This window comes from Neophocaena asiaeorientalis, unplaced genomic scaffold (assembly GCF_003031525.2).
Source record: "Neophocaena asiaeorientalis asiaeorientalis breed wild unplaced genomic scaffold, Neophocaena_asiaeorientalis_V1.1 scaffold670, whole genome shotgun sequence".
Taxonomy (NCBI): Eukaryota; Metazoa; Chordata; class Mammalia; order Artiodactyla; family Phocoenidae; genus Neophocaena; species Neophocaena asiaeorientalis.
The window spans coordinates 309,701-326,473 of record NW_020175080.1 but is presented as its reverse complement, the minus strand read 5'-3'; the positions used below and the strand labels follow the sequence as shown (position 1 = coordinate 326,473).

The 16,773-nt window shown below is 47.1% G+C and overlaps 1 protein-coding gene across 1 annotated transcript in view; it reads left to right on the top strand.

Annotated features, from left to right (window-relative positions):
• The window catches only part of FHOD3 (formin homology 2 domain containing 3), a 429,142-nt gene that overhangs the window by 221,810 nt on the left and 190,559 nt on the right, over positions 1-16,773 (top strand). Inside the window, 1 exon segment of the mRNA XM_024764148.1 lies at positions 13,170-13,281. Coding sequence (XP_024619916.1) covers positions 13,170-13,281 — 112 coding nt within the window.

Sequence of the window (16,773 nt, the reverse complement as noted above, 5' to 3'; positions counted from 1 at the left end):
AATCCATCTTTAAACTTCCCAGTCAGAGGTAAGAAGCAGATGCTCACCCCATGGCTTTCCACACAGTATGGATTTTTTTTTCTTTTAGTGTATCTCTCTCATGAATTGAGGTGAGGTGATTCAGCTTGTACAGCATAGACTTTCATCATCCTCACACAGAGTCTGCGTCTCTGTATCCGTATGGATCCCCTTCTGGCCATGGGGGAGGCCGCAGGGGTTGTCCACCTCCTTGTGGGTTTCATGACCTCCTGATGTCATCATGAAATCCGCCCATTCTGTGTTGCTATTTCTGCATTTTTCTGTCTGCCCCACTGAAGCTCATTCTTCCAGCTGTGCCTGAGGTTGCTGGTCACAGATCTCCAGACTTTCTTTGTACTGTGTGGGGATGACCCTGTGTCCCGACTCCCATGTAGCCTAGTTGCTAAACCTGAGTCTAGGGAACTCTGGCCACAGCCCTCTCTCTCACACACACACTCTCCCTACCCGCCCCCCCCCACACACACACTGGGAACACTGCTCAAAGTTTCGTTAGGATGGTAGAATGATGAGAAGTAACGTGCAGTGCGTAGGATGGAGATGGGTGGGTTGGGGAGAAATTGACAGGGATGGGAAGCTGGGGGGCTAGCACAGTATCAAATCTCTGAGGTGGTGAGGCCTGGCTAAGAATTACAGCAGAAACGTAACAATGAAAATTTGGAGACACTTTGAGGAATAGCTTCCTAGGATTGGGTTCCTGCATGTAGAAAAACAAAATCAAGAATCAAAGCTAGGGTCATAGTTTTGAATCTGGGCAGCTAGAAATACATCATTGCCTCTGGCAGGAGTAGAAAAGTTGGATATTGGGGTTCATTAGCAGGAAAGCTTTGGCATACTGGTTGTGAGATGAAGGCAGTGTCTCCCAGGAGAGCTAAACAGGTGTGTCCAGGGTGCCAGGTGCTCCGGGAAGTGCTGCCTCTTTGTGGAGGAGAGGACCTTCCGTGAGCCCTTTGATCATGGTCATTGGCATGTCACTGCCAGTGTGATCCACTGAGATGACCTACATGTGGGTGAGATCTGAAGCGCTTTTTAATTTTTTTTTTTTAGTTAAACTTTTTATTTTGAGGTAATTGATAATTGTAGATTCACATATAATTGTTAGAAATAATACATAGAGATCCTGTGTAATCTTCACCCAGTTTTCTCCAAAGGTAACATCGTGTAATACTGTACTACAGTATCTCAAATCAGGAGATTGAGATTTTGGTACAGTCAAAAGACAGAGTATATCCATTACCAGCAGGAGCCCTAATATCACTTCCCTCCTATTACCACGCCCACCTCCATCCCTGGCAACCATTAATCTGTTCTTCATTTCTACACTTTTGTGATTTCAAGAGTGTTATATAAATGGTAGTGTACACACAGCATGTAACCTTTTGGAGCTGGCGTTTTTTCACTCAGCAGAATTATCTGAAGAGTCACTGAAGTGCTTTTTGAGTTACATAATGTAAAATAGGATCCTAGCCTTGAAGAGATGGCAAAGTCTTGTTCAAGGTGTTCCTGACATTCACCAGCCACATTCCTGATACTCCGGCAGAGAGAGTGCCATTTCCCCCCAACAGCCATTAATAGACACTGGAATTGACGGAAAGCCTTCCTTATTGGGACCCACCTCAGCCTCTCTGTAATTAACCAAACGCTGTGCACTGCTTTCTTGAACAACACACACTCACTTCCCCATGGATGCTCTTTGAGTATTTAAAGGCAGTTATCATGCCACCCTGTCCAAACTAAACTCGATGGTTTCCACAGATGGTCCTTGGGGATGTAGTTTGCAAATCCTCATCATATGGGTTACTAATTTTTCCGTCTATCCAGTACAAAGAATAGTAATATGGTAGGCTCCTGGGATACAATGTCACCCTTCCACAAATCTTACCTCTGATTTCAGCAGCAGCCCTGGGTGCTGGCCCAAATCAAACTGGTAATTCACTATACCTCCCAGGTTTTTTTTTTTTTTCCCCCACTCATCCACGTTTGCCAGTTTCTTCCATTCTGCATCTCTGTGATTGTTTTACACCTGAGTGCAGAACTTTGCATTTTTTCCCATTGATTTCAGGCCAGAGTTCCAGCCTCAATATACTTTTGAACTTTGCCCATTCATCACATTAACTCTTAATCTTATTTTTATTTAACGTAAATTGAATAAGCAGAGTTTCTGTGTCATTGACCAAAATGTCGACAGAGGCAAGCAATGTGTAGGCCAGTGCAGCCTGCAGGTCAGCACTGATCAGTTAGGGCATTGGGGCCATTTTAGTGCAATTAGTGGGAAGGCATCTAACTCTATGATCATCCAGCCTCGTTTCTTCATTGAGATCACAAGGTAGGCTGCATCTGGTGGTGAGGGTGGAGCTTTAGGATCAGACAACCTGTGTGATCCTTTGGGTAGATTATTATTTTTTTCTATAAAATGGAGATAATAATCTATAAAATGAGGATAATAATAATGAAGAATATGTAAAACACTGAGCATTGTACCTGCATCTAAGTGCTCAGTGTTGTGAGCTAAAGACTCTTTTTTCACTTGTCTACCACCTCCTGTTTAAAAAAAAAAAGAGATGCACTCAGCTTGCCAGAACCTGTTCACCTGGAAACTGCTGGTCCCGGCTGTTTCCCTCTCTTTTCTAAGTGCTCATGACACATTCGTGCAAAATATGTCTTGCATGGGTAAAACCTCTATTCACTCTTTTGTCTTCTGTGTTTCATTTGGGCAATTTCTACTGACTTATCGTCAAGTAAACTGATTCTGTGCTCCTCTGTGTTGTCTTCTGATGAACTTCTGAACACATTCTTCATCTCCTTTAATGCTTATTTCCAGCATTTCCATTTGAGTCTTTCTTCTAGTTTCTCTCTGCTGAAATATATCATCTGCTCATGCAAATTGTGTACCTTTTCCACTAGTTTTTTTTTTTTTTTGAGGTACGCGGGCCTCTCACTGCTGTGGCCTCTCCCGTTGTGGAGCACAGGCTCCGGACGCGCAGGCTTAGCGGCCATGGCTCACGGGTCCAGCTGCTCCGCGGCATGTGGGATCTTCCCAGACCGGGGCACGAACCTGTGTCCCCTGCATCGGCAGGTGGACTCTCAACCACTGCGCCACCAGGGAAGCCCTCCACTAGTTTTTAACGTATTAATCATTGTGAATTTTATAGTTCCAGTATTGAGTCAAGTCTAAGTCTGGTTCGGTTGATGGCTTCATTTCTTGATAGCAGGGGTGGGGAGTTGGGGCTTTCCTGCTTTTTTGTACATCTTGTAATTTTTGGTTGAAAGCTTGGTATCATGTATAGGACAGTATAGACTGCGGTAGGTAGTATTTATGCCTATAAATGGGCAAGTCTCTAACGCTAGGCTCTTTGAGAGGTTGTCAGTCTGCTCTCGAGGGGAGCAGGGTTTGGGTTTTGCTGTTGCTCTGGTATGTTCCTGTACCACCAGTTTTCAAGTTCCTTAAGGTATTATCTTGTGCTTGAGGTGAGGACTGGTTTGCCAAAGGGTTTTTCTCAAAGTTCCTTTTTCGCTGTCAGCTTTAGACCTTTTTTATGCGTCTGAACCTCAGAGGGGGTCTCTCTCCATGCTCCTGTCCCTCTGCTAGCGATAAGCACCAGTGACACTTCCTGGACCGGGCTTTCTCCATCATCTTTGTTTTCGACGTTGGTCTTCAGAAGGGTCAGTGTGCCTGGGTCTTGGTGGCAGGGTGCGGCGGGGGGGGGACTACCTCAGTGATCCTGTACCTCCCTCGGTAGTAGGGGACCTCTAAAGTCCTGTGCTGAGGATGGTTTCCTGCTCCTGCCGCAGCAGCACAGAGTCTTATTCTTCTCCCTTCTCTTACGCCACCTGTGCGTCAGGGGCAACAAGATTTGCTGTCCTTCCCTGCGGCTTACGGCTTTTGTCTCATAGAGGAGAAGGCTCAGGGTGTAGTTTCCTGCCTGTCCAGGTGGTGTGGTAGCTGCTCCCCTCCTCCTATGGGGTGGTTGCTGTCGTTCTCGTTATCTGCTTGTGCATCCCCCAGCCTGCACCACGGGGAGACTTTCTTAGGTCTCCATCCCTGCCCCGATCTTCCTCGTGGTGCTGTGGAGGTCACTGGACAGCGGCTCTGAGTGGATGCTGAATCCCTCTGTGTCTGTAGCTCCCAGGGGTACCATACTCTCATGATAGTCTATCCTTGGCCATTTGCTGCAACTATGATCTGAGTTTGACTTGCTGCTCGGTGTGGTGGCTCCATCTTCCTACTCTGCTCTACTTATATGGGCCATTGCTGTGTCCCACCTTTTCTTGGTGGAAGGAAAACTGTTCCTTTTTAGCTTTCATGCTATTTGGTTGCCCTGAAATCCCATCTCTCTAGTGGATTCAAGAAAAGTTGATTTTAATGATTATTTGGCCCTTTTTCTTGTTAGGTTTGGAGCAACACTCTTTGTAGCTTTCTGAGTAGGAGCCAGAGGTTCAATTTTGTATATTTAAAAACACGATAAATAAAATACCATGAGGTCTACTCAGGCAATGAATTCTATCAGATTTTTATGTTTAATCTTTCCAAATTACTTGAATTAATATGTATTTTATTAATAGAAATTTGGATTAAAACTAATTTCATGATGCAGTTAATCATAGCAAATTGAAAAAAAAATAGCTAAAGTTTATTGGTATAATATGAAATCTTGATATTAAAAAATAACCTTTAAAAACTTTTACTGATTTTTTTATGATTATAAGAGTAATATATTCTCTTTGTATAAGACTTTAGAAATACAAAAAAAAAAGTAAAAATCACCGAAATGCTACTATATAGATATAAAGATTGTTAACTTTGTACGTTTCTTTCTACTCTTTTTCTTTGAAATATTCTTACGTAGTTAACTCTGAATATATTATAAGCATTTTCCTGTATTATTATGGCATTTCAAAACATAACATTTAATGCCTATGTAATATTTAATCATACAAGTGTACTATAATTTATTTGATTTTTCTCATATTGTAAAATCAAATTGTTTCTAATTACGCACTATAGAGCTTCTTTGTGTCTTCATGAAAACACATTCAGTGAATGAGGTTGTATTTCAGTTTTTTCCATGTTTATCAATATTTCATTAGGTAAGATTTTTAAAATTCCACAGGTTGTAGTGGCAGGTTCAAGTAATATGTGTGTCAGAGATATTATGTGTGCAAAGAGCCAGCCTCCCCTTTATAGCTATTGCTCTTTTGCTGGTTATTTGGCTCCATACACCCAGAAAACTAATTCTCACTGATTTGATCTCTTGGATGCCCCCATATGCGGATAATCTCAGTGGAAGGGAAAAAAAAGGAAGTTTTTACTAGTCATTGTTTGGGAAGAGGGAGAGGCCAGAGGTTCAAGCCAGAACTTAAACGAGCCAGCAGGTTGAGGGGACCCCGTGGTCCAGGATGAGTCTCCAGCCACAAAGCTGGAACAGCAGCTTCTTCAATCCACTCTGAGATGATCTACTTCAGGGAGCCGATATGTGGAAGGAACCACAACTCTCCAGAGGCTTATCGATAAACCAGAACGGCAGCTTACTGTTTTACACAGACAAGTTCCCCTGTGAACGTAAATGGGAGAAACAGGAGCAGGGGTGGGATTTTGACCCTTCTGCCCTTTTAGGAAATGCGGCCAAGGACTAGCAGCTGTGTTCTAGCTGCTGGAGAGAGTAAGAATGGGTGGTTCTAATATGGAAGACATTTGGGGTGATGTAAAAACCCCACGGTAGCCGATATGCCGTTCCTTAGGAAGAGATGTTCTTAGAGAGTTGGGTGGACAGGAGGACTGGAAGAAGCATAGGCTTCCTGGAGCCGCCCTGGGAATAGCCCTACAAGCTCAGGTCTGCCTTTGCCAGCACCGCTCACCCGCATCCCCGCAGCCTCTCTCCACCTGCCAGCACTCACCTGCCCGCCTTCTCCACCCATCCAAGGAGATGTGAGCTGACTGCCGAATTCTTGCCAGTAGCACATTCACCATTCCTGAGGTTTGCTTGTTGTCCACTGTCATGTTTCCAGAGCTAGCTATTTATATAAGAAAGTTCTTTAACTTTGATTATTCCTTGGAGAAGGATATGTGTCACATTTCCCCAAGGCTTATGTTTTTGCACCAGAGGGAAAGATGGGGCTCCCTATAGTATAGTAGAAAGAATCAGATAGGCCTGGTTTTTCTTTGACTTCCTCCAGAAATTAGCTGCGTGACAAGTCACATAGCCTCCTAGACCAGGAGATTTTGCATCTGAAGATGGAGATATCACTCATGGGAAAAGTCCCCACCCTGATTGATTCCCCCCTTCATCAGATACTGTCAAGGTGTTCCCTCAGGCAGTATTTCAGTGCAGGGTTTTCGGGAGTGCTTAGTTAACAACAGTGGATTTATGTTACCTGTTAGCAACTAACTCTTCATAGTTACACTGAGTCTCCTAAGGGAAAGTTAGCACAGTGGATGTTTTCTGGTCTTGTCCACTTTTAGTCATTATACTTTAAGAAACCTCCAGCTAAACCCTAGAATTTTATCTCAATAGAACATGTTCATTGGTAGCATTATTTACTATTTTGACATTTATTTGAATTATTTTTGAATAGTCTTCTGTATTTTACATTCTGTAAGATTTCCTACCACTGACTAGTAAAAACTTAAGGGGTTACCAGCCTCACACTTGGCTACTCCGTTAATCACCAAGTTGATTCCCTTTCTGCAAATTGCCCTGGGTCATAAACAGGTCGGCCATCAGGGTTTGAGGCAGGTGACTTCCTGTCCTGGCAGGTGTGCCAGCCTTAGTGTGTTCACCCCTCCCCTCAAGAAACCTGAAAGCCACAGCTCAGAATTCTGGACTCAGGGAATATATTTGGGCCCATACTTTATTTCTGATAAGATCCACCTCATTTGGCAGACAACATCACAAAAGGGGAAAGATTTGCAGTCCAAGGTATCTGTTAGATAACCAGTTACAGAAGCTTCCGGGCGCATTCTGAGCTTTTCGCTTAGGAGTTCTGAGCTTAAGTATATGTTTAAGAGAAGTTCTTAAAGATAAGTATCTTAAGTCACTTGAATTTTTTGTTGTTGTTAAAATATTTAGTATATTCTTAGTTCTGGTAAGCTTGTAAGCAAAGTGGCAAAGCTTTGTGGGTCCAGTTAACCTTACAATTTTGAATTCAGTTTTAATAACCAGCATCCCCTTCTATAACATATTCTTTTTTAGTGGAAAATGAAACAAACAGAATGAAGCATGTCTTTCTAACCCCCTTTGTAATTTAAATCCTGAGGTTTGGAAATTGTTTTCTTTTTATGGTTGCTGAATTTTAGAAGAGGAGTAGGAATTTGGAGATTTCGGGGAATACTTTTATTTCTGCCTAATAAACAGCATATTTGACCTGCTAAGTGTAGTTGTTGCTTTTCTCTAAGTACAATAAAACATGAAGGGAGTTCTGGTTTGCTTTTAAGTGCAGAAGTATTGAGAAGCTGCCTTTTATTCCTTTTCCATACATCTGATGGTTACATTTTATCCAAAACCTAAACACCCGGGTTCTGTACAGGCTGACTCCACGCCCTCCCTGTGGGTTGACCCGGAAAATTAAAAAAAAAACCAAAACCAAAATCCAGCCAAGCACTGTGTGGACACCATCCTCCTACTCTCAGTCCCTGCCTCCCTGACACGGAGGTGACGCGGGAGTCCCGAGTTGTTCATGCAGTTGTTCATGGAAGCTCGGTCCCTGACTGAGGCTTGACCTGACAAGTGCTGCATCCCTGGGTCATCAGGCATCCTTGTTCCTCTGAAGCCTCATGGCCCCTATTTTACGCTGTGTAGGAGCAGAGTGAGAATGACCGCTGCAGCCAAGAGTAAGGCTCATACTTGTGAGAAGCACAGTTCAGTGCTGGCTGCATGTGCCTGTCCTTGTGCAAAGGGGTTGGCTCAGATTCCTGTTATATACTGTGATTTAGCTGCATGCTTTAAAGCAATATAAAGCATAATTTATTATAATGGACGGCGCTAAAATAGACTACAGTACTAGTTTTTCCTAGAATGTAATTATAGTTGACCTTTAAATTACACAGAGGTTAGGGACACAGACCCTCCTAGGAGTCAAAAATCCATGTATGAATTAGTCAGCGCTCCGTATTTGTGGTTCCTCTGTATCCTCGGTCCTGTATCCATTGTTCTGCCCCTGTGGATTCAACCAGCCATGGATCATGTAATACTGTAGTACTTACTTTTGAAAAAAATCTGCATATAAGTGGACCTGCGCAATTCAAAGGGTTATTCAAGGGTCGACTGTATATAAAAAGTAGGTAATGTGTAGCCCAAAGGCTGAATCTCGACCCCCAGTGTGTTTCCTCCAATCCTAAAAAAGAGGGCTTATTTGTGTTAGCAGGAACCCACAGGTTGTCACATGGCTCTTCTGCACCATGGAAGCCCCGAAGGGCGGCTGGATCAGCCCTGAGCCTGTCCAACTGTCTCTTCTCCCCACTGCAAGGGCCCTGCTCTGGGAAGCGCTCTCTGTTCTCAGCAGCCTGGCTCGGAGGGCCCTTAACACGGTAATGCTTTCAGTTGTGTGGTATGGAGGTGTTCTGAGTCCTCTCTCCACAGCAGGGTGACCATCTCCTTAAAGGCAGGGCTACAGCTTCCTGACTCCCTCAGGGAACCTCGCTGGGTGCTGGGCATCTGAAGGCACTCAAGACATTGAAAGAAGAAGCAGAGCCTCTTGGGATTCAGAGGGACTTTAAATGGGCTCAGCCAGTTCACCCCCGTCCGGGTTCTGAATTCCTTCTGCAGTAGCCTTAGCAAGGGCCACTCAGAACCTCTGGATGTGGGGAATCTACTACCCCAGCATCTGGTTGGTCTTAGAGCCACTGCTTCTGAGGCTGACTCCATGTTGCCGTGTTTAACTGTTTTGTGACCAGTTGCTTTGTCTTCCCAAGCGATTGATGCTCCACAGGAATGAGAGTCTATTGTTACTGATTTTCCCTCAGTGTTAGATGGATAGGCCGGTGTTTGAGCCTGTGAGTCATTGCAATGAAACCCCTCATTAGAACATGAAGGAGCACCAGGCAGAGATGAAATGTCCTTGGAGTGTCACTGCCCTTTGAGAAGTCTTCAGTGTCTGAGCCACGCAGTGGAGTGTGTGCTGGCATCCAAGCCGCTTGTTCCCGCCCCCTCATTTGCGGTCCTTGCTCCTGCCGCCACAGTGGGCCTGCCTCTCCAGGCCAGGGCCTGGCCTCTGGTTTGCCTCTTCTCAGCAGGTCGGGAAGCTCAGTGGCCACTCCTGTTCGAACGTGTCTTAGGATAAGTGCTGTGGCACCAGGTGTGGATTTTTAAGAGCTTTGAGATGAGCAGCGTGTTTGGACTTGGAGGAATGGCTGTGTGGCCTCCATTGTGGCTATTCCAAGGTTTTGGAGGGTTTTGATAGCTTTCCAGGTTCTGGAGGGCATCAAATTAAGTGATTTCTGGAAAAGTAAGGGTTTGATGTAGAAATCTTTTGAAGTCAGGCACTTTTATTACTTTCAAGTCTGTGCAGTAATGTTAGTGAGGTATTTATCAGGAGTCCTCCTGCTGGATGTATTTTGATGGTTAGTTGGGACATGCTTGCAATTAGTACCATCCATTTCCATAAAATTAACGTGCTAATGCTCTTTTTCTAAAGTAGTTTAACTATCTAATATGTTTGTGATTAATTTCACATAGTAAGTCTTCCAAACATAAATAAATGTCCACTTAGACTCAGTAGAAGCCAAATTTGTAGAAACCTAAAATCATGAATCAGAAGAGTTTAGGGATTTAAAAAAAATAAAACAACAGTGCCAAAAGATCTCTAAACAGAGCCTTTATTGCAAAGGAGAAGATGACATGAATAGGCATGTTGAGACTAATAGAGAAAGAAGGCTCCCTGAGAAAACAGTCAGTGGTTTCTTACTTAGAGAGCCTCATATGGGAGAGTGGGTCCCTGGGATCATGCCGGCCAAGGCCCCGTGACCACAGAGATGCCCAGAAGGGGGTCCTGCTGAGACCAGCTGATGGGGGAGTGGGCTGGGCAGCAGCCAGGTTCTTTCCCACGAAGGCACTGAGGAGGCTTAAACCACATAATAATAGTGTACCCACTGAGGAGGGCGCCAAGCCTGGGCTTGCTGGGTTGTTTTATTTACTTGAAGAAATTTTTTTCAGCTCTCAACGTACAAAGATAGCACAGTTCATCATGCCATGCCTTCCCCTCCTGCCCCCAACCTTGTAGCTGCTGAGAAAAATACTTTGGAATTTAGTCTGTTCTCAGTCAGGGAGAGCAGAGAATGTGGGACTCAGGTTATGAAGTTGAAAACGTTCTAAAGAGCTCAAAGCCCTCAGAAGAACTCAGGTGCCACTGCGATAAGGATGTCGCCATGAGGACAGAAGCCCAATACGCTGGTTGTCCTCCGTGAAGTTGTCGGGGCGTGGAGTGGGGGATACGAGGCTGGCTACACATACATTAGTGGTTGGGTGTGCAGAGCAGACCTCGGTGAAAAGGGCGCGCCGGCCTGCCCTTCGTGTGCAGTACTGACCCAGTAGTTCCTCGGGGCAGACGCTGTTTCCTGTGTGTCAAATAAAGTAGCATCTCCGCCACCAGGTAGGTTCTGCTCTAGTCGGGGGCAACAGAGGAACATCAGGTGAACAAACTTGTATGTAGCGATTTCAGGTCATGATAAAGGATGTGAAGAAAATAGAACAGGGTGATGTGAGTGACCAGGGGGCTCCTTTAGATGAAGTAGTCAGGAAGCCACTTCCCATGAGGGGAAATTTCTCAGACCTGAAGGATAAGGAAAGGCCAGTCCTGTGGTGACTGGTTAGGGAATAGCCGATGAGAACACTGAGTCATGCACAAGCTTCAGCGTGTGAAAAGCGCATGGTCACATGACTAAAGAAAGGTGGCTAATGGAAGCTCCGTGGGCAGAGGGAGAGTGACGGGAGATGAGGTCAGAGAGCTTGGCAGAGACGTAAAGCCCACGGGGTGGATTCCACCCTGAATGTGACGCGGAGCGAATAGAGGGTTGAGAGTGCCCGGTTCCCTCTGGCGGCAATGTGGAGAATGGACCTCAGGTGACAAGCCCAGGAGGACTTAGGAGGCTCTCATGGTGGACAGGGAGATGGAGATGTGGATGGAGTCAGGGCAAGGACAGCCGCTGACAGCCCTGGACGATGGCGTCGTCGTAGGATTGGGTGGGGGAAGGGCAGGGTGACTCCCGCTTGTACTCAGTGGATGGCGGGGCCTTGTCCTGAGGTGGGGGCTGTGGAAGGAACATGCTGGCAGTGGTCTGTGGGATGGAATGAGCATGAGTGCCAATCAAGAGTTCTCTTTGGGCCATATTGAATTTGAGGGCCTGTCAGCATTCGAGTGGCGATGTCAGGGGCCAGGCCTGGAGAGCACTGAGTCATAGATGGGCCTTAAAACTAAGAGCCTGGATCAACTCACCAAGAGAGAGTGCACGGCAAGGGACCAGGGGGAGTAGTGAGCTCTGAGGCCTTCCCACACCTGGAGGTTGAGCTCCTCCTGGAGGAGGAGCCACCCAGGTAGGAGACTGTGGTCGGCCATGGCGAGAGGAAATTGTTTCTGGAGGGAGCCGTTGATCGTGTCACGTGCTGCTGAGGGTTGAGCCAGAATGAGCACAGAAGAGTAAGCACTGACCAACACGGAGGTCATCAGCAGCCTTGACAAGAGTAATGTAATCTGCGCGGTGGAGGTAGAAGCCCTGTCAGATTGGATTGAGGAGTCCATGGGAAGTGAGGAAGGGGCGCCAGGGAGGGTGGCAACTCTTTTGAAATGTTCTCCTATAACTTGGAGCTGGGAACCAGGGCACTGGCTGGAGAGAGATGTGGAATCAAGGAAAAGCAAGCTGGTTTACTAGGGAAGTAGGACAGAGGAGAAGGGGCAAGGGGTAGAGGGAGGTGCATGTATTTGGAGAAATGACTGTGGGTGGGTGGTGGTTTCACGCTGTTTCCCGCGGCGTGTGCAGGGCTCCAGTTCTCCCCTAGTGCGTACATGTGCCCCTAATAATTCGATATGAGCTGATGCCCACGGGGTCACTGGGCCTTTCTGCGCTGCAGAGTGAGTGGAGAGCCTGGAGCCGATTCTCCACAGCCACGGGGGTGGGGCGAGGGGACGTGGGCTGATTGGCTGGTCCTTACCTGATCCATTCATTCAGCGAGCAAACATGGCTGAGCCCATTCTGTGCCAGCTGTAGTTCCAGGCCCTTCAGACACGATGCAGATCAGCCCCTGTCCCCTAGAAAGTGCTTTCTGCTGGTGGGGGGCGGGGCGCTGCCCAGACACCTGCTGCAGGTGGGAGGAGCAGCCCCGAGGAAGGTTTGCTGTTTCTCAGAAGCAAGATTTGAACCCATTTCCAGGAGGAAGTTGGTGTGTGAGTTCCCTGAGAAGGAGGTTCTTGGAAGGAAGTGGGGTGCAGGAAAGGAGACTGTGGGTGGAGGTAGCAGCTGCAGCACCTGCGGGAATGGGCAGGGAGCTGAGCTGGAACCCCCAGGCTGCCACAGTCCCCCAGCTGCTGAGCTGAGTTAGGGATCTGTGGTAGCATCAGCTGGGAGGTTATGGAATTTCTATGGGTGAGTGACCCTCGGCCCGCGTGAGAGAGGGCCCCTGGGCTCCGTGGGGCTCCTGGTGAGTGCAGTGCTCTGGGCCCAGGACTGTGGGGTGAGGCCCCAGGCAGACCTCTCTGCAGTTTTAAGGGCCAAGACTTGGTTCAGGGGACCTATTGTGACCCTGGACAAGTCATTTAACCTGCTGTGCCTGCTTCCTCGCCAGAAAAATGAGAATCGATGGTTCTACTTCAGAATGATCTAGTCTGGATAAAATGAAGTAACCAACCCAGCAGCTGTTACCTCGTTTGCTGAGAGACCACTGGTGTGAGCTCTGGGGCCAAAGGCCTTGTGTTCAAATTCGGATTCTATTTCTAGCTGTGCAATCTTGGGCAGGGGACTCTGTGCGCTCAAGTTTCCTAACCTGTGCAATGGAGACTATACTAACGCCTGCCTTCTGAGGCGTCCAGTGAAGGAATCTGTGTCGTTGCTGAGAAGAGGGGCTGGGTGCCAGCTGCTGTTAGGACGAAGCTTTCAGGCATCCCCGCCGTGTCTGCAGCTACACGATGGTTGTATCTTTTCTCTGCAGTTCCGCCTGGTGGTGAAGACGGCCCTGAAGCTGCTGCTGGTGTTTGTGGAGTACTCGGAGTCCAATGCACCTCTTCTGATTCAGGCCGTCTCTGCTGTCGACACAAAAAGGGGTGAGTGGTCCCTGCCCACTATGTCATCGAAGTAGAAGCCCCTAATGTAAGAAGGCTTCCACTTTTTACGTGTTCAAAACAGAATTAAGAATGAACAGAATTCCCTTTGTGTGGACTTCCCACTGCAGGAAACATATATTTTAGGATAGTTAAGTGTACAAAGATTAGGTTAGGGAGGGAACAGTGAAAGAAGAGCACTGCTGGGCTAACCCATAAAGCTAACCCAGCTTATCTTTATGCTGTCTTCAGCCTCCACGACTGAACACACAGCACCAGTTCCTTATCCTCTTTTCCCATCCTGTTGGGATCACTCGAACTCCCTCCTCTCTTCCCCTCACACCTGCTTGGTTGGCTCTGACCCCAGATGTTCCTTGAATGTTCTCCCTTCCCCGGCATGCCCACCCTCCCCTCTGCTATTGGAGGATTCTTCTGAAGCACAAATTCGGCCACATCGTTTTCCATCTAAAGCCCGCCAGTGGCTTCCCGGTGCCCACAGGATTAGGACCTGACGCTTCACCATCTAGCCCCTGTCCACCCGTCACCTCCGCCTCCTACCCGACTTGCAGCACACCCTCCCTATCTTGGATCAGATGGGCGTATGCTCTCAAAGCCCTCACGCGTCCCTTTTCTCTGCTGTGCTCTTGTCACTGCCCGTCTCCCATGAGTGTGTGCCCTGCTCAAGGGCAGGGTGTCTGTCTCTTCTTGGTGTCCCAGTACCTGGCTGGCCCATAGCAGGCAGGCCTGCTGTACACACTTGATGACGAATGAGCTTTGGATTCAGTTTACTGTAAAGCAGGCCGTGGCTCCTATAATACTGTGAAGCCTGAAGCTAAAATGGGGTGTTTTGTTCTTTTAAAAATATTTTGGTTTTGTTCCTCAGTAGGACATTTTTATTAATATTATCATCCCCACAAAGACTCTAACAAGAACAAAAACATGATAACATTAATTTTTTTTTTTTTATAACAGTAACACGCTGTAGAAAATTTGGGAAAAACAATGTAAAGGAGACCGTAAAAAATCACCTCTAATCTCACCAGAGAGAATTGTCGTTAACATGTTGGTGTATGGTTTTGTGTGTCTCTGCATGTGCACACATGTTTATGAACAAGTCAGCCGAGGGACAACTGTCAAAAAGGAATGAGAGGGCTTCCCTGGTGGCGCAGTGGTTGGGAGTCCGCCTGCCGATGCAGGGGACATGGGTTCGGGCCCCGGTACGGGAAGATCCCACATGCCGCGGAGTGGCTGGGCCCATGAGCCATGGCCGCTGAGGCTGTGCGTCCGGAGCCTGTGCTCCACAACGGGAGAGGCCACAACAGTGAGAGGCCCGCGTACCAAAAAAAAAACTAAAAACAAAAACAAAAAACAAAACAAAAAAAAAGGAATGAGAGACCTAAATAGTCCTCTTCGATTCAAACCACTTGTGTCTCTGACTTAGCATTGCTCAGAGACCCACATCCAGGGCTGAATCCAAAGATGAAAGAAAGCAGCTTACTAGTTGCTTTGAAAGTTTGAATACAAGTTAATGAAAGCCATCCAGGACCGTGGGCTGGGCTCCCGCACTTTTCCCACAAACACACAGGCAGACCTCAGTCCCCAGCTCGGTGGATTGCAGGCTGGAGGGGACTCCAGGCCTGTGTGTAGGTGTATCACAGAGGCAGTCCCTAGTGTGTGGTCGGGGGCTGTGAGTCTGGAAAGTGGATCCCAGACAGGGGCAGGTTTCTTTCTGCCACAGCCTGTTGCCATCTGAAGTACGAGTATGAAGACCCTCGTGGCCTCAAGAGCAGATCAGTGGGACTCCCTGAGAATCCTAATGAAGGCTCCCAATGGCTCAGAAGCCAGGCCGGGTTTCCCAGGGCCAGTCAATGAGGCCTAAGGCCAAAGGTGGGTATTTGTGGAGAGAGAGAGGCCAGTCCTTTCATCTGTCCTTGGAAGATTCATACTCCATCCTACAACTCTGGGGGTTGCTTTAGGACAAGTAGCAGACTCTTCATTTTCCTGTCCTAAATTTCAGGTAACCCATGGGCCCTTGTCATGGGCGCCATGTTAGAGGGAACAACCTTCTTGTGACCTTCCTTCCTCGGACTGCACATTTCATGGAGGGCATGTTGTAGAGGTAGAGGAGTGATCCCGAGGGCACCCTACCCCCAAGACTCTACCTGCAGACCCAGTCAGAGGCTCTCAGCTATACTCTCTCCTCCAAGACAAAACAATGGCCATTTTTCCCCAATTTGTAAAAATATAAAATCAAAACAGCCAAGGGATTGTTTCTTTAACGTCACGATTTTTGCCTATAAAATTTCTTAAGCTTCTGGCAAGTGCTGTCACCTGTCTGCTACTGAGCACTAGTGGCTGAGAACAGAAAGGAACAACACTGACGGAAAAACTCAGCCAATAGCTTATCGCGTGTGGTTCATTCCCATGTTTCTCTATGGCATGTGTGGTCTTGGCCATGATTTTAACATATACATATAACATCATCCTCTTTTACTGCTAGTAAAATTGTTCCTGAACCCTGTGCTGGAATTGGACATCTAAATATGTCATGCTCGGGCTTCCCTGGTGGTGCAGTGGTTGGGGGTCTGCCTGCCGATGCAGTGGACGCGGGTTCGTGTCCTGGTCCGGGAAGATCCCACATGCCGCGGAGCGGCTGGGCCCGTGAGCCATGGCCGCTGGGCCTGCGCGTCCGGAGCCTGTGCTCCGCGGCGGGAGGGGCCGCGGCGGTGAGAGGCCCGCGTACCGGAAGAAAAAAAAAGAAAAAAGAAAAAAAATTCTTAAATATGTCATGCTCTTCTGCAGGAAGCAGCATGACTAGCAGGTGTGTTTCCACCTGGCAAGCTTAGCAGCTGCTCTCGCTCTCCAGTGCCCTCTCAGCTGGACCAGCAGGTAGACAGACGTGCCGGAGGTGACTGAGGGCCAGCCGAGTACGTCCATTTCCACACAAGTTTATAAATAAGCCATAAATTTGACTCTTCAAGGTGGCTTTAGACTCATTTTGGGGGAGATAGGGTGGAGAATGGGCATGTTATAGACTTTTTTAGTAGAAAGGAATTCTTTTGGATGATGAAAACTGTTAAGTTTAAAGAATCAGCAAAGAAAATCAACAAATGAGCTAAAACACCTCAAAAATTACTACCGCCTACGGCAGATGAAGTTGTCTGAGAACAGATTCCTCTGGTTGCTTTATAAACATCACACATCCCACACGTGGGTTAACCAGAAGTGTTCATTTGTGACAATTTGCTGTTAGGCCAAGAGTGGGCCGGTTAGGGAGCAGCAATAAAAGCTGAGGGATCTAGGTGTTTCATAGAGACTAATAAATATGCATGAATTAATGAAAATTAAACGGGCCCCATTTGATCCCGGCAATTGCCCCTTTGGTTCAGGGGCTAGAATGAAATGGTGGATTGGAGTTAGTCTCTAGGGCATGGCTCAGTGTCACACCTGTCTGCACATACTGCAGGGGCAGACTCTTTTATTTTTTTCAGATTT